We start from the raw sequence: 18,429 nt of genomic DNA on the forward strand, positions 1-18,429 counted from the left end.
TACTCTACGGGCTAATCACCAGGTGTTTTCATCCTCACATTCTAGTTGGACAGATGCCTGATCAATGATATAAATTCTGCATTGTAAACAGCACACCTGGCAGATGAATACTGCTCCCCAAGTGCCTGAAAAGTCACCTTCAGCAGGACTGTTCAGTTATTATTGGCATTTATGGGGTTAGACAAAGAATCTCTTTGTATATGAAGAGTAGGAGGGTTTAGGTAAATGAGAAAAGGGAGAGGAAGTTAGTCAAGTTAGGGAGAGGAAAAAGATACAAGTTGGAGAGTTCCTAAAATAACTGTAATGAGGTGGGATGTCAGAGTGTAGGTGGCAGTTGGAACATCATAGCTTTAAGCTCAAGTTTTTGAATTCTGGACAAGAGGATTAGGGTTTTCCATCAGCTGGCATGACTTCAATCCATCTTTTTCCACCTGAGCTCTGGCTGGGGCAGGTGTAAGGTCATTGGAGTGAGACATAGCATGTCATAGAGGGAGGAAAGCAAGTTGGAGGAAGGATTGAGTTAACAATGGTTAAGTGGTTTAAAGGATCACAAAATGTAGGGCTTAAGTGGCAGCTGCTACCTCGCTGCAGTGGGAATAAACATGGATTTGGTTAAAGGGAAAAGCACTGCTTGCTCACCTGGTTTTCTGACCAGAACCTGCGTGAACCCCGAGGAATCCCGGGAGAGTCGATACCAGACTCCATCTGGGTCACTCAGCCACTCCTCCACCAAGCAGTAGTACGTGCCAGAATCGCTGCTTTCAGCCCTGTTCAGCGTCAGCACATACAGACGGGGTGACAACCTCTCAGCCTGCACACGCCGTCTCAGTCTCTCCTCATCTGCGTAGGCGCCATATTCGAAGGCCCCGGAGCGTTCGATCCTCAGCAGCAGCTCGTCAGCCTCCGACCCGGTCGCTCGTCTCACGTACCACATCACGGTATGCTGGGAGTCCTGGTTGGTCTGGGAGGTGATGGAGCAATTGATCCTGACACGGCTGTCTTCCAGGTACACCTGAGACTGGTTGTTCTTTTGCACTCTCAGCTTACTCTCTGCAAGGAATGAAGGGAGATGGGGGAAAAGGGAGAAAAGGAAAAGGAGCAGACAGTCATTTCTATGGGTATAGGAAAATGTGAGCGCTGGTGACAGGTACACAATGCAATTTCTGTTTTGTGACAGACGACATGTTGCTAGGTTTATTTCTGGTGGCACCAGGGGAGGAAAAGATAGTGATGTGTGGGTGGGTGCAGCGGTTGATGAAGAAAGAGAGAAAGAAGGGAACAGGAAGGAGAGGGAAATGTCAAGAAAACCAAAGCTGCAGGGATGGGAGGTCTGCTGGTATCAAAGTAAATGCAGAACAGGAGAAGAGACAAGGGTGAATGGTAGTGGGGTGGATTGCAAAGTAGGGCTACGTTATTAAGTAAGATATAAGACAAAAGCAGTTTGGGGGGGGGGGGGGGCGTCTTGTCAGTCTGCCAGAAAGTAAACGAAGTAGGAATCCATTTATAAAGTCAAGCAAGGAGGGAAGAGAGCAGATAGGAGAGGAAGGAGATGACAGCGAGGTGTGACTGGGATGTCAGGAAGGAACTGAGGCTGCCCTGAGTGCTGTGACAGGATTGGTTACAGTGACATTGGTTGTGCGATAGGATTAGTTGCAGGTACATCAGGTGTGACCGCAACCAGAGTCCCACTGTCAAATGCCTGGGGGGAGAGGGATTAGTTGAGCAAAGTATGTAGAAAACCACAAAAATGCGTGTAGACATAAACATCCTTGTCATAGAATGTATGAAAACACAAGGACAGAAATTGTGTGTTTTCATACATCTTATGTCCACCTGCACCTCATAATTCTCCGTTCCTGTCGTGAAAAGCACATTTTTTCATGATGTAAGAGCTTCTGTAATTTACATGAGACGTGAAAATACTTGTTATAATGCAGTGAAGATCTGTCTTCAACAATCATAACAACAGGGGTACTTACAAGCAATCAAATATTCATACATTAAGCCAAACAGGTCTGCATAGTTTTGCATTTATAGTTTATTTTTTAGCGGTTTTTCCCAGTGGAATTGGCACACCACCTCTATAACTAGTTTTAACCATCTTGCCTGCACAACAACAATTTGACTGGTAGAACTCGTGTGCAGGGAAACAGATTCCATACATGTGAGCAGCTATAGACATGCATCTTGAGGAAATGCCCTCTTTCTTCACACCAGAATGAGTGTAAAACACATTTTGAGGTATCAGCTAGCATTATCTAAAGGACATGGGTGATTTCTGGATGGATTAAAACAGCAGTTTTAAAAAACTGCCTGTTGTAATGCATCTATAGATGCAGTTTTTATTGTAATTAATAACATAAAGATTAAACAGACACAAAAACCCCCCAAAATTGATACTTAGATATCATATACTTGAGATCACAAATAGCACCATAGATCTCAAACCTACAGTTTTGGCAATGCTGCAATGCATCTGTTCCACTGAACATCAAAAACTGTCGAGTACCTAAAGCTGGCATAAAATGCTGGATGACAGCCATATTCTTTTTCCACTTGTCCTCCATCCGACCATTTCCGAACCGTTTTTATATTTTGAGATGGAAGCACAGTTTGACATTTCCCCCCCAAGTTAAAAGAAAGATTTTATTGAAAAATTTATTTTCAAAGGAAAATTTGGGTATTGATGCTTTGAGAGTCAGGCATATCTGTAAAAAAAAAAAACCCAAAACTGTAAATAAAAACAGATATGATGTGCAATATGCAGTGCATTTGTATTAATTCGATGTTAATGAGTTGTCATGTACATTTTGTTTCCTGTTTGATAACTTGAACTATATCTGACCTCCTTTTAAAGCTTCCCAATTCCTTTTTATGTTTCTCCTTTGTAAAACAACCTTCTGTATCCCCAAATTCATGCACCCTTCTAGCTCACGCTAGGCTTTGCTATGACTGACTGAATGATTGACTGCCTAGGGTCATAGCCATCTGCCTAGAGAGGCTCATCCTTATCCACAGATTGGCACGCATGCTAAAATGAGAGCCGTTTGTAATATTTCAAAGCTGCCGCGTACATTCAGTATGCGTGTGTTTAGCTGCATTCAAAAGACGCCTGTCTACAAGACATTGTGAGACCACCATGTTGCGTAAGAGTAAAGCTAGCATCTTAAATTAGTCATCATCATTGCCCCTTTACCTCTGTACCCACTAGACTTGGGAGGAAGCCCGACAATGTCCCTATCCGGAATTGCGGTAGAGCCCTGTGGAATCCTGGCAATCCTTTTTTCTTTTTCTTTTTTTTTCAGGAGAATTACTTCCGAACCTCCTGAAGTGGAACCATGCAGGATTGGATTGGCACAGGACAAAGCGATTCTCTGCCATTTCCATTCTGAAGTTTGAATCGGCAGCCAGGAGAAAAACTGGGGGCTGAAAGCCTTTTTTCGTACATCAGTGTTTACAGATATGCCGTTTAAAAATCTAAAATAGGCTAATTATTTGAGAGCTATTAAGTAGCATCATGAGCTATTACAAGTTATTATTGCTCAGTCAAGCATACACTGAAGGGACAAAAAAAACAAAAAGAAAAAGAAGTAGAAGAAAAAGAAAATCTGAGAACAATGAGCACAGAAGCAGAAAGAAAAATTAAAGGAAAGAAAATGCATCTTTTCATATGCCAAAACATCTTAAAAGTCTCCGCTCCCTGCAGAATCCTCATGCTGTGAAAGCGACTTCACAGATCAGCCTGTCAAATCCTGACACGTGTCCATTCCCACAGAGAGCGAAGTTCCTTCTGTCAGCTACACTATAGCCATTCCTACCAAGAGTGCATGTGCTGACGCAAGCAGCAGACGAGCTAAAAATTCAGGATGATGTGCGTACAGTGTGCAGTGCTTTTTTATGTGCAGCACTGATGGGGGAAGATTCATTATGTTGTGGGAAGAAAACCAGCACAGGGAGACAGTTCAAGCGTTGATTGTTAACAAGGATGCTTATCATCTATGTGCATTCCCTAAACAGCAAGAGTAGTTCTGCATTCTTGTGTGTCAGCAAGGCTGTCGATACCTTTTTTAACTGTCATCACACGTTTTTGGCTACAGCGTTTCTTTAATAAGCCTCAAGGGTTCATCCACGACGTAAGACAAATCCGTAATTGGAAACACTTGTTCTCACTGCTCCGCATTAGTTCACGTGCCAGTCAAGTTGTTAGTCGGGTGTGAACAGCAACGCACGGAATTCTTTATGTAGTAACACTTGAATTCTCTTCTTTAAACTCACGGAATAAACATAACAATTTTTCATTTAACCTTGAGCATTAACGTTGACAGCATCTTGCACTGTTCACCTGCCGTTTCCAGGGCAACGCTTTCTTCATGATCAACAAGGGTGGCCAGGATATATTTAAGAATGTCAGTGAGCTCATCCTCAAATAAAAAAACAAAAACAAAAAACACACAACTCAGTTAAACCTTACATCAGCATCCAGGACTGAATAACGTTTAATCAAAAAGTCTGATTTTTGCTCCACAGAAAGCCTGAAATGAATTTTACTTGATGAAATGGAGATGTAATGAGAGACAGAGCACGGCTCAGTCCACAATTGTCTCGGCTCTACTGGAAATACTGTGTTTCAGCAGTTTGCTGGGCATGTACAGTCATTACAGTACACACAAATCCACACAGTGGAGTCACACTAATTGGCTCACTGAACCCTCATCTCATCCCTTCTCCATGTGTGCGGATATTGTCTGGTTTAATAGCTACAGGAAAGTGCAGAGTTGAGACAAAACTGTCTTTATTCCATTTAGTCATCTAAAAAAAGGGGGGGGGGGGGGGGGTGGGGGGGGATAGCAAAGTGCACTGCAAATCCCAAAAGCAGCACTGCACAATTGTTGTTTATGAAGCATAGCAGATGAAAACAAGTTTGAGTCCAGGGGGAGGAGAAGTGTACAGCTAAGGATGCTACTGTGGCACATCAGAGCATACCAACCACAGCTCACACAAGCACACGCTCATAACAAAATTTTAGGATAACTTCAAAGGATCTACAAAACTGCCCGGCCGAGCGCTCAGAAGAGGAGAATACAGCTAGAGATGGTAAATCAAAGAAAAAAAGTTATCCTTTTTTCTTTGTCAAGGGAGAAAATTGCAGTTCATTTTCCTTTTTTTTTTCTTCTTGCGTGTGTGTTTTGTGCTGTCGCCGCTTTAGGTGAAGTCTTTTAATACATTGAGTTTCAGGTTAAAAAAAAATCTGATTCAACCCTCTCGTCGTGTGCCTTCATCACAGTCTTTGTATTGATCAGTCATAACCTCTTTGCCCTACAGTCATTTATGCCAGTCTCTCTAATCACCTGATGCTTGCATGAATATTCAACAGACTAACCTGTAGATACATTAATTTTAATGAGGCATACAGTAAATGAAGTGTGAACGCCAGAGGTGCTGCTGGGTCTCTGCCTAAGACTTTGGCTTCTTTTTTTTTTAAAAATAGTCTAATGATTACTTAATGACCACTGAGCTGACAAGCTTTCTACTAGGCCACAATATAATGCCTCCACTTTAAAGGGAGAAAAAGTGGGCAAGAGACAGGGAGAAAGAGGCACACACAAGAGGAATGAATAAAAGCAAAAAAAAAAAAAAAAAAAAAAAAAAAAAAAGGCGAACATAGAGAGGGATGAGATTTTTTTTCTTAATAAAGAAGACAGGATGAGAGAAAAATGGAAAAGTTAAGGGATAAATCATCAGCTGAACAGATATTCACAAGACAAGTGAAAGTGAGGGTGCAGAGGGAGGAAGAGAGCCTGGAAAAGATGAGAGAGATGTAAAAGACAGAAAGTGAGAACATGCTCCTGGGGGGATTTTGAAAAGCAGCAGGCAGCCTCTTCAGCTCCACTCCAGAGGACTTATAGTCTTAATGGCTGCCTGCTCTGCCTTTAGCATTAGCCTTAGCACAGCCTGGGGCTTATCCACAGCCAGGACACCAAGCATGTCAGGACTGAAGGCTTTAGACACACCCCAATCCTCTGCAGGACAGCACGCTTTGGCCTGATGCTACTTGCCAACCCCTGCCACTTTACACACAACATACAATGCTACAGATGCCAGCTTGTCTGGACCTCTGTGAGCGGGGGCATAGATAAGAGTGTCAGAAACAACGAGGGAGAGGCTTCACCCGACTGACAATTGGCTTCTCTTCTGAACTAGGAGGCTAATGTCTATGCTAACGACCATGATGTATCTATGATCCCATTGTGTCAAAGGGATAGCACCACTTCTCAATTCTACTCCACAACTCCCCTTGAATAATTTCATTAAGACTGGGCCTATTATAGGGATATCTGCACATAAGGACAGCCTTGAACACATCCGCATACAGGGCAAACCCATGCAATATATATTCATAGCTAGTTGTAAAACACAATGTCAAACCAAATTCATTTCCTATTTCCTGCCAGCCTGTCTGAAAGACTGACTGTTGTAAGCAGGCTGGAGAGCAGGAACAGGATGCACAAGAGGTGTGCATCCTCTTGGGGTCAGGGCAACGTTCGGGACATTAATGACCCAGAAAAACTTTGCACAAAGGGGAGAGCACAAGATGTATCAGACTGAGCCATGTGTCTTCATGCTTGCCTGTGTGTGTGTTTGAAAGGGGTCTGCCGATGAGCATAAAACACATTATGCACATTAAACCACAGAACAGTGGCCATTCTGTTAGTGCAGGATGGAGGAGGGCGAGAGCGGGTGTGTATTCAGGAGGCAGCACTGCAGGGCCGTTTTCTGCTCGCTCCTACTATTAGCTGCTGATTTACATGGGGAGCAGCAGCACTGTATCTAGCTCTGAGTTACGACTTCAATTACAGCAGCAGCAGGACACACACACACACACACACACACACACACATACACACACGGGTGCTTATGAGAGATGGAGAGACACAACACAGAGAATCTCATTGTGTCGGCAGATAGGGCCGAACAAGGAAACGAGCCGGAGATTGGATTGGGTTTGACAGAAAAATGTGCCGTTGTGAGTGCACGAGAGAGAACGTGAGGATTCGCTCGCGTGAAAAAGAAGAAGACGCGATCGGAGGGAACCTGACCTTGAATGTCTGAAACAGACGTGATTAATCAAAAAACCTTTTTGGGAAATTATTTTCCGTTTCACCACACCCCTCAAAGTCTCTTAATTTATCACACATCACGACCTTGCGCGTTTATGCGCGTGTGTGCAGACAAACGGCCCATGACTGCACGTTGAACATTTGCATATGCAAAGAACACATTTGATGAGGCAGGTGATGTGTTTCAGAAATGGATGCAGCAGCCCCGTACACAGAGCTCTGCCTCAGGTGAGCTTGTGGCAATCCCAAACTACATCCATCGCAGGCCAACAAAAAAAAAAAAAAAAAAAAAGGGAAAAAAGAAAGGGGCACAAAAAAGATTTAGAACCCTGTCACCAGCAATGACACTGTGGTAAAGCCTCTATTGTGCAAAAAACAAGCAGAGCTTCCATATTCTTATTATACAGGAGATACTAACAATGATGAAGAAGCTATCTGAAGAATTATGAGGAGGAGGGAAGAAGGGAATTATAAAATACTGAAAATCACAAGACTGAGGCAGAAGCTGGGGGCGTTTGCAGGGAAACATGCAGCTAAGTGAGAGTAAAGGGGAAAGAGGACATTAGATACTTATGGGAAGAGTGAGAACACAATATAGAAAGAAAAGGAAGACATGAGGGTGACAGGCCAGGCCCTAAGACAGACAGCTCCCATCTATTCCCTGATACGCAGCAATCTCCAGTCACTGCAGTGAAGGCAACATTATCAATAAAAGCCTGGGAGGCAACTACTTCAGTGGCATGAAAGGAGGGCGCACGCGGCATCTCCAACTGCTGGCCCACAAGGCGGGACATGACGGTATGAGGAATATATTCTCTAACTCAAAGCGCAACCACAAGGGAGCAAAACAAGAGAGGAGGCTAGGAACAAGCAAAAATAAAAAAGGAATCCATTCCTGCACTGCGATGTTTGATCATGTGAGCGAAAGGTAGCCAGGGAAACGCATGTGTGGGAGATTAGATGAGGAGAAACTCTAAGTGGGACACCCCACCCCATCATCACCATCATCATTCTAACTCAGCCAATAACCAGGCGGCCTTAATATCCCGCTCCTCATACCAGACACGTGCACACGCACACACTACAGTGATGAGAAAAATGTATTGATCTCCCCAAATTATCATTAATCTAAATTCTCGTTCCATTAGGGAAGATTCAGCATAATTAGTTTTGTGTTTTCTGCGTACGAGTGTGTGTGTGTGTGTGTAGTCTGCGTTATGAGTAGATGATATTAGATTGTGTTAGAGAGACTGAGGCTTCCCCGGTGATCTGCCATGCTGAACATGTGTTTGCCATTATTGCGTTTCAGAAAGATACAAAGAGAAAACTCAATCAGGTGAAATCTAATATCACTACCACTGTACGTGAAGCTGTATAGCCACGGCGTGTTTATGTTATTTCCGTTTGTTGGCGACTATACTCTGCTGTGGGATCTAATACGGAATCATGTTCCATCATAAGATAATTACACTTTTGCTCAGGGAGACAACCCCCCTCCAAATGTGTGTACACACGCACACATAGACACTGTGCTCTTGTATAGGATGATGATGGTTGTGCTCCTATGTGAGCGATGGTTTTCTCCATGTAGGCTATGGTGGATAATTCAAGCCAAACTGCTGCACAGAGTTGCCTCTCACAATGAACATAATAACTGTATGCGTGTGCAGATATGGTGGTGAACTTGTCTGATATGACTCATGGGACAGGCATCGTACTGTTAATGAAATCTGGAAAATGTAGGCTTGGACTGGGCTACAGACACCCCACTAGTTTGACGGTGTATAACGCTGACCAGCCTACTCCTCAGAGGGTTTGGTCCGGCTTTCATCGACTTCCAACATTTTTATTTTCTTCTGTTGATCAAGGGCAAACAAGTTTTAAGTCCCTGCTTTTGAAGTTCAGCGATATTTTAATGAAGAGCGCCATTTCACATATACAAACCTCCCTATGCTTGGCACACATGTACCTTTCTTCTGAATTAAAGATAGCGGTATAACAGACCATCAGAAAGCTGAGAGAAACTGTTTTTCTGTTGGGTGATTCTTTATACATTGGTAAGCCACTAAAAAAAAAAATATATATATATATATATATATATATATATAAATATGTTATTATTATTATTTGAATGTAGTGGTACATCAAAGTAGGTCAAAGGTCAAAGTAGCCACATTTCAAGGTTTCTTAACAGTACATTTTTAACAAGCTGGTCAACCTGTCAGATATTAACATGAAAGCTTGCAGAAGCTGACCATAAGGTGTGCGGCATGCCCATATGCAGTATGTATGTACGCTGCCAAAGCAGCTCATACATATTGAAAAAGTACCTCTGGAAGCATGGTTTAAAGTCTCTCAATTATGTATCTGGTCAGATGCTGTGTTTGCTCACACCTCATTACACACACTCTCCTTTAACCCACTTCTGTGGGAGAGGAACAGTAAATGCCAGCCGCTCATTTAGCCAGGAGTGGTTAACATTTAGGGAAACAGTGAGGAAAAACAGATGGTGAGGAGAGGCGTGAGGCAGAAAGAGACGTCCTACATTTTGACAAATGAATCATCGGCCTAAATGCAGGTCACAACCAAAAAAAGAAATGTAGAAGAAGAAGAAGATAGAAAACCCCATAAGAGGCAGTGGACACGAACACGGCATGACCATGACTGAAATAAGCTTTGGCAACCAATGAGATAAAGGAAATCAGTCGCTCGCCCTCCCCTGTGTGACAGTGCCCTCATGCACAGAATGACTGCATCGTTACGGTTACTGATTGGATTGAAGTCGATAACTGATCACATCGTCATGGTAACTAATGGTATTACCAAGCTAACCGATCACTTTGTCTTAGAGACAGACACTGCTGGAAAAGAGAGTGGAAGGAGGAGACCCCTGATTGCTATGAAATGTCTGTCTCTGTGTGTTTGTGTCCTTTTACATTTTTCTGGTTATGGATAAATAAAGTAAACTGCGCACGGGCAGGAGGTAAATGAGCATTCAGGATGATAAGTTGATTTCCAAATACTTTTTGAAGGGGCCGGAGATGCAGCGCGGTCTGCATGAGCGGTTAAGGTCAGAGCAGAATCAGTCACGCAAGTAAAGCACCGTCTCTGCACTGTAGTGCTTCTATAGGTTTGTTTAATACATGTTTGCATTATGTATTGCTCCATTCTAGATAATAAAACTGAACTCTTATTGCTCGTATTTCTTTCTTACATGTTTTAGTCCCATCTGCACTCATCTGGAGGTGCATGTGTGGGTTACACTGAGGACCGCAGCGGGAGAGACATTAAGTCTGAGTTGAGTTTGAGAGCAGGAAGAGAGGTGATGTTCAGCTGGGTCATCTTGACCTTGGATCAAGTACGAAAGCTGAGTCAGTGTATTGTACTGACTGACAAGAAGATGTACTGATGAAAATATGATTTTGCTGAAATTCTACTGGGCGTGGGACACTTGGTCAAAACGACCAAATTGACATTCACCATAAGATGCTTTGCTAAAGAAAGTTTCATCTGTTGCAGTATGACTTTCTGCAACAGCATCTGAATTAACAGCACCACGGAATGAAAGACTATTCATACTATACGTGCAACGACATTCATTTGGCCGACTTGAAAAGTGCTGTTGATCATCACAAAGTGCCTCTGAACTCAATACAGCATCTCACTTATCCCCACCTGAACAGGTGCCTGCAGGCACGCATTGTTCACGGTCACATGTAGAACACTGCAGACCAAATTTTTGTATTTCACTTCAATGATTGCTGATATTATTTTAACACTTGAAAGCCTACTTGTCATCCCACCCACACATCTCGCTGACATTCTTCCTGCTAAATCCAACAAATCGGATCCCCTGTTGTACAGCAGGTACAACAACGCTTAGTTGGACTGCTTTAAATCCTACGAAAATAGTTGGTTATTTTATCAGCAGGATGAGTTTTTTTCTAGGGGCAAATTCACCTGAATAAATGAAGTATCGTACTGTTAAGGTACATCAGACTGGGCTAAATTGGGCCAAAGCGGGTTTGTGCTTCTTTGTGGGGATTTTTTGTTTGCATTCGGCCACTAATTGGGCTGTGTCTGAATGGGTTCTGTGCGTGCATGTGAGTGTGCCTGTGAAGCACAGAAGGCCAATGAGGGCGGAATAGACAGTTTAATGCCTCCGCTGAGGAAAAGGGTTCAAGGACAGATCGCTCACTCCCTTTATCACACTTTCTCTCTCGCGCCGTCTCTGTCCTTTGCTACTTTCTCTCCTCCCTCCTTCACTCAGTTTTCTCTTCCTGTGGGATATTTAGCAATCCATTCACTGCGCTCCATTAGGAGGCTCCACCCTGCCCTGCATACTCAGTCACACACACACACACACACACACACACACACACACACACACACACACACACACACACACACACACACACACACACGGACATCCACAGAAACTCCAATTAGTGGCTAAACCACAGACTAAGAGCAATTAGAGCAGGTAGAAATCCTCTAAGCTCTGGTGCCTTCACCCTATTTGAAAGTGTATAAGTCTGTGTGTGTCTGTGTGTGACTGTATGTTTGAATCTGTGTTTATCCCCGTTTGTGTGCTGGTCTGTGTCCACTCCAATTAGATGTGTGTCAACCTGGCAACACAGTCTTGCAGCTTTACCTGGCTGTAGGACACTGATGCCAAGTGGGTTGGAAGTGCGATTGGCCACTCTGCTCCAGCTGTTGTCGTAGTTCCTCCTCCACAGGACTGCAGTGCAACGATATTTGCCCGCCTCACGGCGCCCGGCCCGGGTCACAGACAGCCAGAAATTGGTGTGGGAGTGGGAGCGGTCCACGGTGGTGCGGGTGCCCAATCCCAGCAGTTGCTCCCCCCACTGCAGCGTGCCTTCGCGCGTGAAAGTCACCAGTTCTTTGAACTCTCCTTCAGCCTCGCCATCAATTTCTGTTCCAGCTGGCTTAAAGTGCCAGGTGACGGAAGTGGGGACGCGTGGGTTATGGCGGGGCTTGACCAGGCACAGGAGATCAAAGGAGTCTCCGAAGGTTATGGATGGTGTGCGCGATGAGGCCGACACCGAGAAGGAGGACTCTAGATGATGGAAGAAGAGGGGAAAGAAAGTTAGGCTGGCACACAGTCAAATGGGCTTTTTATCTGACTAATGATAAATCTTTACATAATAAAGTTTAAAAAGTAATCACATTCTGGAAAGAGTTTTTGTTTCAGCATAGGTACCAGGAGGAAGAAAGTCCACTGCTGAATAAGACCATACTTATCTAAGAGTTCACAGGTAAAGCATTTCTCAGTCTCCAAGTATTCTCCAGCATCATTACAGGTGTCAAAAGACAGCTGTGTGTGCGCGTGAGTGTGAATTTGTAAGCTTGACTGTGAGAGAGCGCCTCAAAATTAACGGTGATGCAACAAAGAAAACCCAGGGGGGAGATTTCCTCTAAGCGCCGATGTTCGATCTACGCTCAACTGCTTGCCAAGTCTAAACTATCCTCATTAAGCTAAAAACAATCTCCCAACTCCTTATATTACTGCCAACAGACACCTACACTGGAAAACAAGAGTGATCAGAGAGGGAGAGAGAAAAGAGATAGGCTGGGTGAAACAAATAAACAATAATAATAATAAAAAAAAAACAATCCCTTTTCTCTCTGGCCCTGCTGCACCTATTTCAGGGCACTCATTGAATGTGACTGATTGCACTTGAAAATGAGAAAGATGGTCATACACAGATACAACACCAACAACAACAAAAAAAAGCGTGAGGTGGAATGAAAACATGTTGATGAAGTCTGACTTTTGCCAGATCGGATAATTCGTTTCCTTGAGACTTTGCGCATTCTCCATTATGTTCTTGTCGACAGCATCGTTGCTTTCTCTCCGTCCCTCACCCTCTCCTGTCCTCTGACAGTCATCATCCTCAGCGTCCTTCAGGATGTAATCAATGGCTTTCTGTCCAGACTTGGCTACAGCTGGGACAGCCGCCTGGGGCCATAATTCTCTAACAGACAATAACTCTCCCCTCTCACTCCATCTCTCATCGCCTGGCAACCCTTTTCCATTTTCCCCTCACAGTCTGTCTGCCTCAGTGACAGAAAAGAGGATTTCACGCTGATCCATTTTTTTCCCCATACAACTCTCTTTTTGTGTGTGAATAAACATTGTGTTTCTTTCCATTACCGTACAAAGTGTGCTTGATTGTTTGGAACACCGTGTGTGTGAATATGTACCCTCCACTGTCATTTGTCTGCTTATGTGTGCCACCTGAAACACCATAAGGGCCCCTAATGCCAGTCAACTAAATAAGTCCCAGAGGACATCCACTTGCTATTCTCAGTAGGTCTTGTCAGGAAGCAAAGGGAATTGTGAATAAGGATGATATAGAATACGGTATGGGCACAGTGGCCGCATGAAATTTCACCCACCACACTGTCAGTCACTGCTTTTACAAGCAGTAATCAATCCTGTGTTTGTTGTTGTCGGAGGCTGGGTGGGCCAAACCCTGCTTTTGATGCAAGTTTTGAATGTCCAGTATATGTCCAATGATATACCCCTTGTCTCAATCGGAAAATGCTACTATTGGCCTTTTAAGCTCAGGAACAGAAGTGTAAGATTTTCTTTTTCTTTTTAAATCAAATGCTCCATTCACATGGTAGGTTTAGGTCCAATAAACATGCTTTTGGAAGCTAAAGTGAGGAAAAACACAGGCCAAAACAAATCAGACATAACACACGTATTGACCGTCATGCTATCATGCCTATTTAGAAAGCCAAGCATGGAGGAGAAGAGGGTTGTCGAGAAGTGCAACTGAAGAAAGATGAACATCTTTGGACTTCCTTTTTTTGGATTTGCATAATATGTCCCTTGTTCCTCAAACAAATGTTTCTGTTGTTGCCCAAACTTAAGAAATGGCCACTTAAAAACTGACATCTCCTCTCTGCAGCACCACTGTCTGCTGCTGTAGGGAGCTAATCCGTTAGTTGCGTGTCTATGTGTGTGTGCATGCTGCACCCGGTGCTCCTGCCCTGCCAGCGCCTCACTGCTCTGCTCCAGTGGCTTCCTCCGCCTGTACTGAGGATGTTCAGCTTAAGTCAGCAATGACAGAGGAGACCCACAGACTGTGAAACACATTTCCACTGCATTTCCATTCTAATAATTCTGGCTAATCCAAGTGTGTGTGTGCGCACGTGTGGGTCTATCATGGGTGTCATGGAAGCACTGCTCTTGACATGAGGCAGGTGGTGTGAGAGTGTGTGTCATAATAGCTCTAGCCCCTAAGCAGTACATGAATAAAACATGCTTTATTCTACCATGTGGACTCCATGTTTTTCCTGAGCCATTTGTCAGTCTTTAGCAAATCACAAAACCCATTTGTGTCCCTTTGATTCTGTGTACAGACATGCTGGAATTGTCAGGGCATTTACATGCTTCACTGACTTGTAGATATTAGAATACAGATCAGATTAGGATGACATTGCTCACCGACAGTTGTGACATTGACCATCTTGGTGTCGGATCTTTCTTCACTCTTCTCCCAGTTTAGCTCAGATTCAGAGCCGGTGTGAAGCCACTCAGTGGCTGAGCAGCGGTACAGGCCCCTGTCCCCAGGTAAGGCGTTGTGTATGGAAAGAGAGAATGTGTCAGCTCGCACCTTCTCCACGCGTATCTCCCCATAACTGGCACGCTCTCTGTAGCTGGGGCTATGCCATATTGTGCCGTCCCGATCAATGGAAGCCACTTCCTTGGTCAGTGAAGCTGTTTTGCTGTCTGTCCACTGCCAGACAACAGACACGGGGCCCGTGGTAGCGTGGACTGTGCAGGTCAGCTGGATCACGTCACCCTCTAGGACCACTGAGGAGTTACTGGACAAGAACACTGTGATGTTGCTCTCTGAGTGGGAAGAGAAAATACAGAGATAGACAGTGAGTTGGTTGTGATGCAGAGAGAAAGCTGACTGAGAAAATATCCACACGCCCATTTACATAAATAATAATACTAATAAGCTGGAGGGGGAGGCTGGGGAGAAGAAGTCTGCGCTTCTCTGCTTGGGCTGCTGCCCCTGTGACCTGCCCCCAATAAGCAAAATAAAATGGATGCGATGGATGGATTACTAAATTCAGAACTCTGCAAAAGTCTATCCAGCATGGCTCGCAGTGTTTTTCAATAAGTTCATGTCTTAACAGACTTAAAATGTGACATCTTCAGGTCTCTAACTGTGGTTTTTTAAACTGTGGGCTGTCACAGGGCCATTCTGACGAAAGAGCTGCACTTCTGTCACATCAGACCAGAGAAAAGTTTTCTTCAGCCTTTTCATCAGAGTCTGTTTGTCAGGTCAAATTCCAAGTGGGCTCTAATACATCGAGTCACAACAGTTTATCTGCCTACTTAATGTTGTGTAGCTCCCCCACTGTGTTGCTAAAGGTGCTTCATATTGAGGCCATTAATGTTAAGGCTCAAAGTTTGTTCATCTTATTACAAAGCAGAATGTCATTAACTTCACTGATCAGTGGTACTATTGTTGTGGCTGATCAGCATCCTTTAACTCATGAGTGGCCTTTGAACAACAAGGACTGTCAAGGTCAGTCATAGAGGGGCTACGTCCAAATCATGGTAAATATTTTATTGAAGAAAACAGACTTAAAGTGATTTTTTTTATTATAATTATTTCTATTATGGTGAATTATTCATACAGAAATACAAACTCTAACTCTCCTACAATAGCTTAGAATTAAGAACACTTATGTCTAACAAACAAACGAGAAAAGGAGAAAAAAAATGAAAGAATGTATCAGTAGAATTTATTTTTGATGTATTTTTCTCAATATGCACTTTTTTTCTGAGTCATTTCCAGTAAAAATGTTTTCTTGCAGACTATTAAAACTGTTTTGTCCATGATGGAAATCTAAAATTATTCTGATTTCATTAACACCAACAAACGAAACAACATTTTAATGATCAATCTGTTGAAAGATAAAAAAAAAAAAAAAGAAGCATATATATTTAACCACACTTTGCTGTGATGCAAAACAGCTTAAGCCAGATGCCTGGTCGTTGTTTTTCTCTTCAAACTGCAAGTTTAGTGTTTGGTTCAGGTTCTGTGCTGTGAATATTTTCAGGATGGATTGAACGTGTGCACAAGTAACGAGACTCCTGTTTGGTGTTCGTCTTTATCACAGAGAAAGTTGCCAAATGCAGTTAAGTGCTGCCAAACATGCAGAGCATTGGAGCAGCTTGTGTGAGTGTGTGTGTGTGTGTGCTTATAGGTGCTCTTTCACAGTCAACTGCAAATGGATTGCTGAGAAGTTCAAACTTGATTTTCTGGGCTTCAAAGTCAGAAAACTCGCTCTGAGAGCGCAGTTGTGTTTGCTCAGTTTTTCAACAAAAAGTGCAACGGGCAATGCAGCGCTACAGATCTGCTCCATCATCGACTGACAGCAAGTGACTCGGGTTTCCTTCTAAAATCTGTGTTTCCCACAGGGCCAGATTGGCTTTAAAAGCTCTTGCATGTTTCATCATCACATGGCCCTACCCCTGAAGCTGCCCCTACCACAGTGAACTGGTATTTCGCACCAAAATTCAAACTCACAGAGCCATTTTTCATCCACGAGCTCTTTGGCATCTTTCCCTTTGCTTTCCATAAACTCAACTTGAAACATCTTTCCAGCACTTTCCCTTCATTTAACCATGACGCTTCTGTGTGATAGGGCATGCCTTCATGTCCAGACATCATCTCTTAAACCGTTGGTTCATGTAATGATAAATGTTGGTGTTACCGGGCTAATTCCATGTTCCACTTTCAGGGTTTTACCACACAACACTTACTGGTGTATAAGGCAGTTATAAACTGTGACTTCACCAGTGCGTCTTCTCCCACACAGCTGTCCACTAAGCCACTCTTTTCACCACATATCGCAGGCGGTCCATCTGTTGTCATTCCTTTGGCGCTCCCCCAAAGCAGCTTCATTTAAGTTACGCACTTCGATTACTTCTTCAAATATGTCTTTTCCCTTAGTTGTGCCATTGCATTGATTTAATTCCCAACAGTTCCCCTGGAGTCAGCTCGACGCGTGAAGATCGAGAGCTGGGCAGTATCAACCATGTCACAGGAAGGGAATTTGCAGCGAAGTCTTCTCCTTTTTCCATCAGCTGTTTTTGCAGATTGGTGGCAACCTCACAAAGACAATCGGTAACAGTATTCCGAGTACTTAAAATGCTTACTTTTTGTCTGGGATTGCACACTTTAAATATGCACCACTTTAAAAATTCCTCCTCACTTTGTCACCAGGCTGATTTGGCCATTGCTTCTGCCACAATAAAACTGGCTTTAACAACAGCCTCTCTTTGAAATGTTGCTTCTGTGAACACAGTCTGCCATGACACCAAACTTATTTTCATCTCTTCTGCCTTCTGAAGATTCTGCTGTTTGTCCTGGCGTTTTGTTTCATAGTGTCATCTTGTGCTATATTCTTCAATTATGGTCACATCGGCTCCGCACACAAGACAAAGAGGTTTACCCTTTCATGTTAGCGATCAGTTACTCTGCCTCCCACTTCTCTTGAAAGCCGCCGGGCCCTTTTGATCTTTTTTTTGTTTTGTTTTGTTTTTAATTTCGACTGGAAAAGACTGGTTGATCATGAGGCTAACAAGTATATCAAATCAAGACGTGTGAGGGGTAGCTGGCACTAGTTTCAATTGACACGCTAATGCGCCAGCCATTCCAGTGCAATCAAACCAACTTGGTGTATACATACTTCTGTTTTGTAAAGCACTTTGTGAGTTTTGTTCTTGAAAAGTGCTATATAGTAAACCTTACTTACTTACATACCAACTGATAAGATTTTTAAGACTGATACCAAAACCAAGACTTATATTTGTAGATTTAAAAAACGGATTTCCCCAATATTTTTATTTTTATTTTTAGACTTTTAAATGCACAGAAAGCTTTTTGAAAGAGAAAATGATCAGAGCTGTGAAACCAAACTTAAAAAATTGTGTGTAAATGATCAGTCTTCATTCTGGAAAAATTAATATAAATAAATAAATGTAAATAAAATTAAATAGTTTTACTTCACATTTGTGCAAGGATTGAACCACACATTTGTGAGTCTTCATAAATTACTGTACACATTTGTAAATCGTTACACTTGTGGATCATAGCATATGCATTTTTAGGCATATTTCTCTCCATAGATTTTACTCCCATGCCAGAATTTTACTGCAATCTCTACACTTGTGTAAAGTAGAGGTTTTTCAAAACATTTTCATCTTTTTTCCACTAGTGCAGCGCTGGGTCCAAACCTGGAACCAGTTCCA

At 43.1% G+C, this 18,429-nt stretch overlaps 1 protein-coding gene across 2 annotated transcripts in view; it reads right to left on the bottom strand.

The window, feature by feature from the left end:
* igsf3 (immunoglobulin superfamily, member 3) overlaps positions 1 to 18,429 on the bottom strand; it is a 78,541-nt gene that overhangs the window by 6,543 nt on the left and 53,569 nt on the right. For both annotated transcript variants that reach the window (XM_085383569.1, XM_085383570.1), the window contains exons 6-8: positions 14,599 to 15,006; positions 11,773 to 12,198; positions 640 to 1,050 (exon numbers count right to left, since the gene is read on the bottom strand). In XM_085383569.1, coding sequence (XP_085239695.1) covers positions 640 to 1,050; positions 11,773 to 12,198; positions 14,599 to 15,006 — 1,245 coding nt within the window. The remainder of the gene's footprint in view (positions 1 to 639; positions 1,051 to 11,772; positions 12,199 to 14,598; positions 15,007 to 18,429) is intronic.

This window comes from Rhamphochromis longiceps, linkage group LG16 (genome assembly GCF_057381845.1).
Source record: "Rhamphochromis longiceps isolate RC_006_pf linkage group LG16, R_longiceps_female_GT1.1, whole genome shotgun sequence".
Classification (NCBI taxonomy): Eukaryota; Metazoa; Chordata; class Actinopteri; order Cichliformes; family Cichlidae; genus Rhamphochromis; species Rhamphochromis longiceps.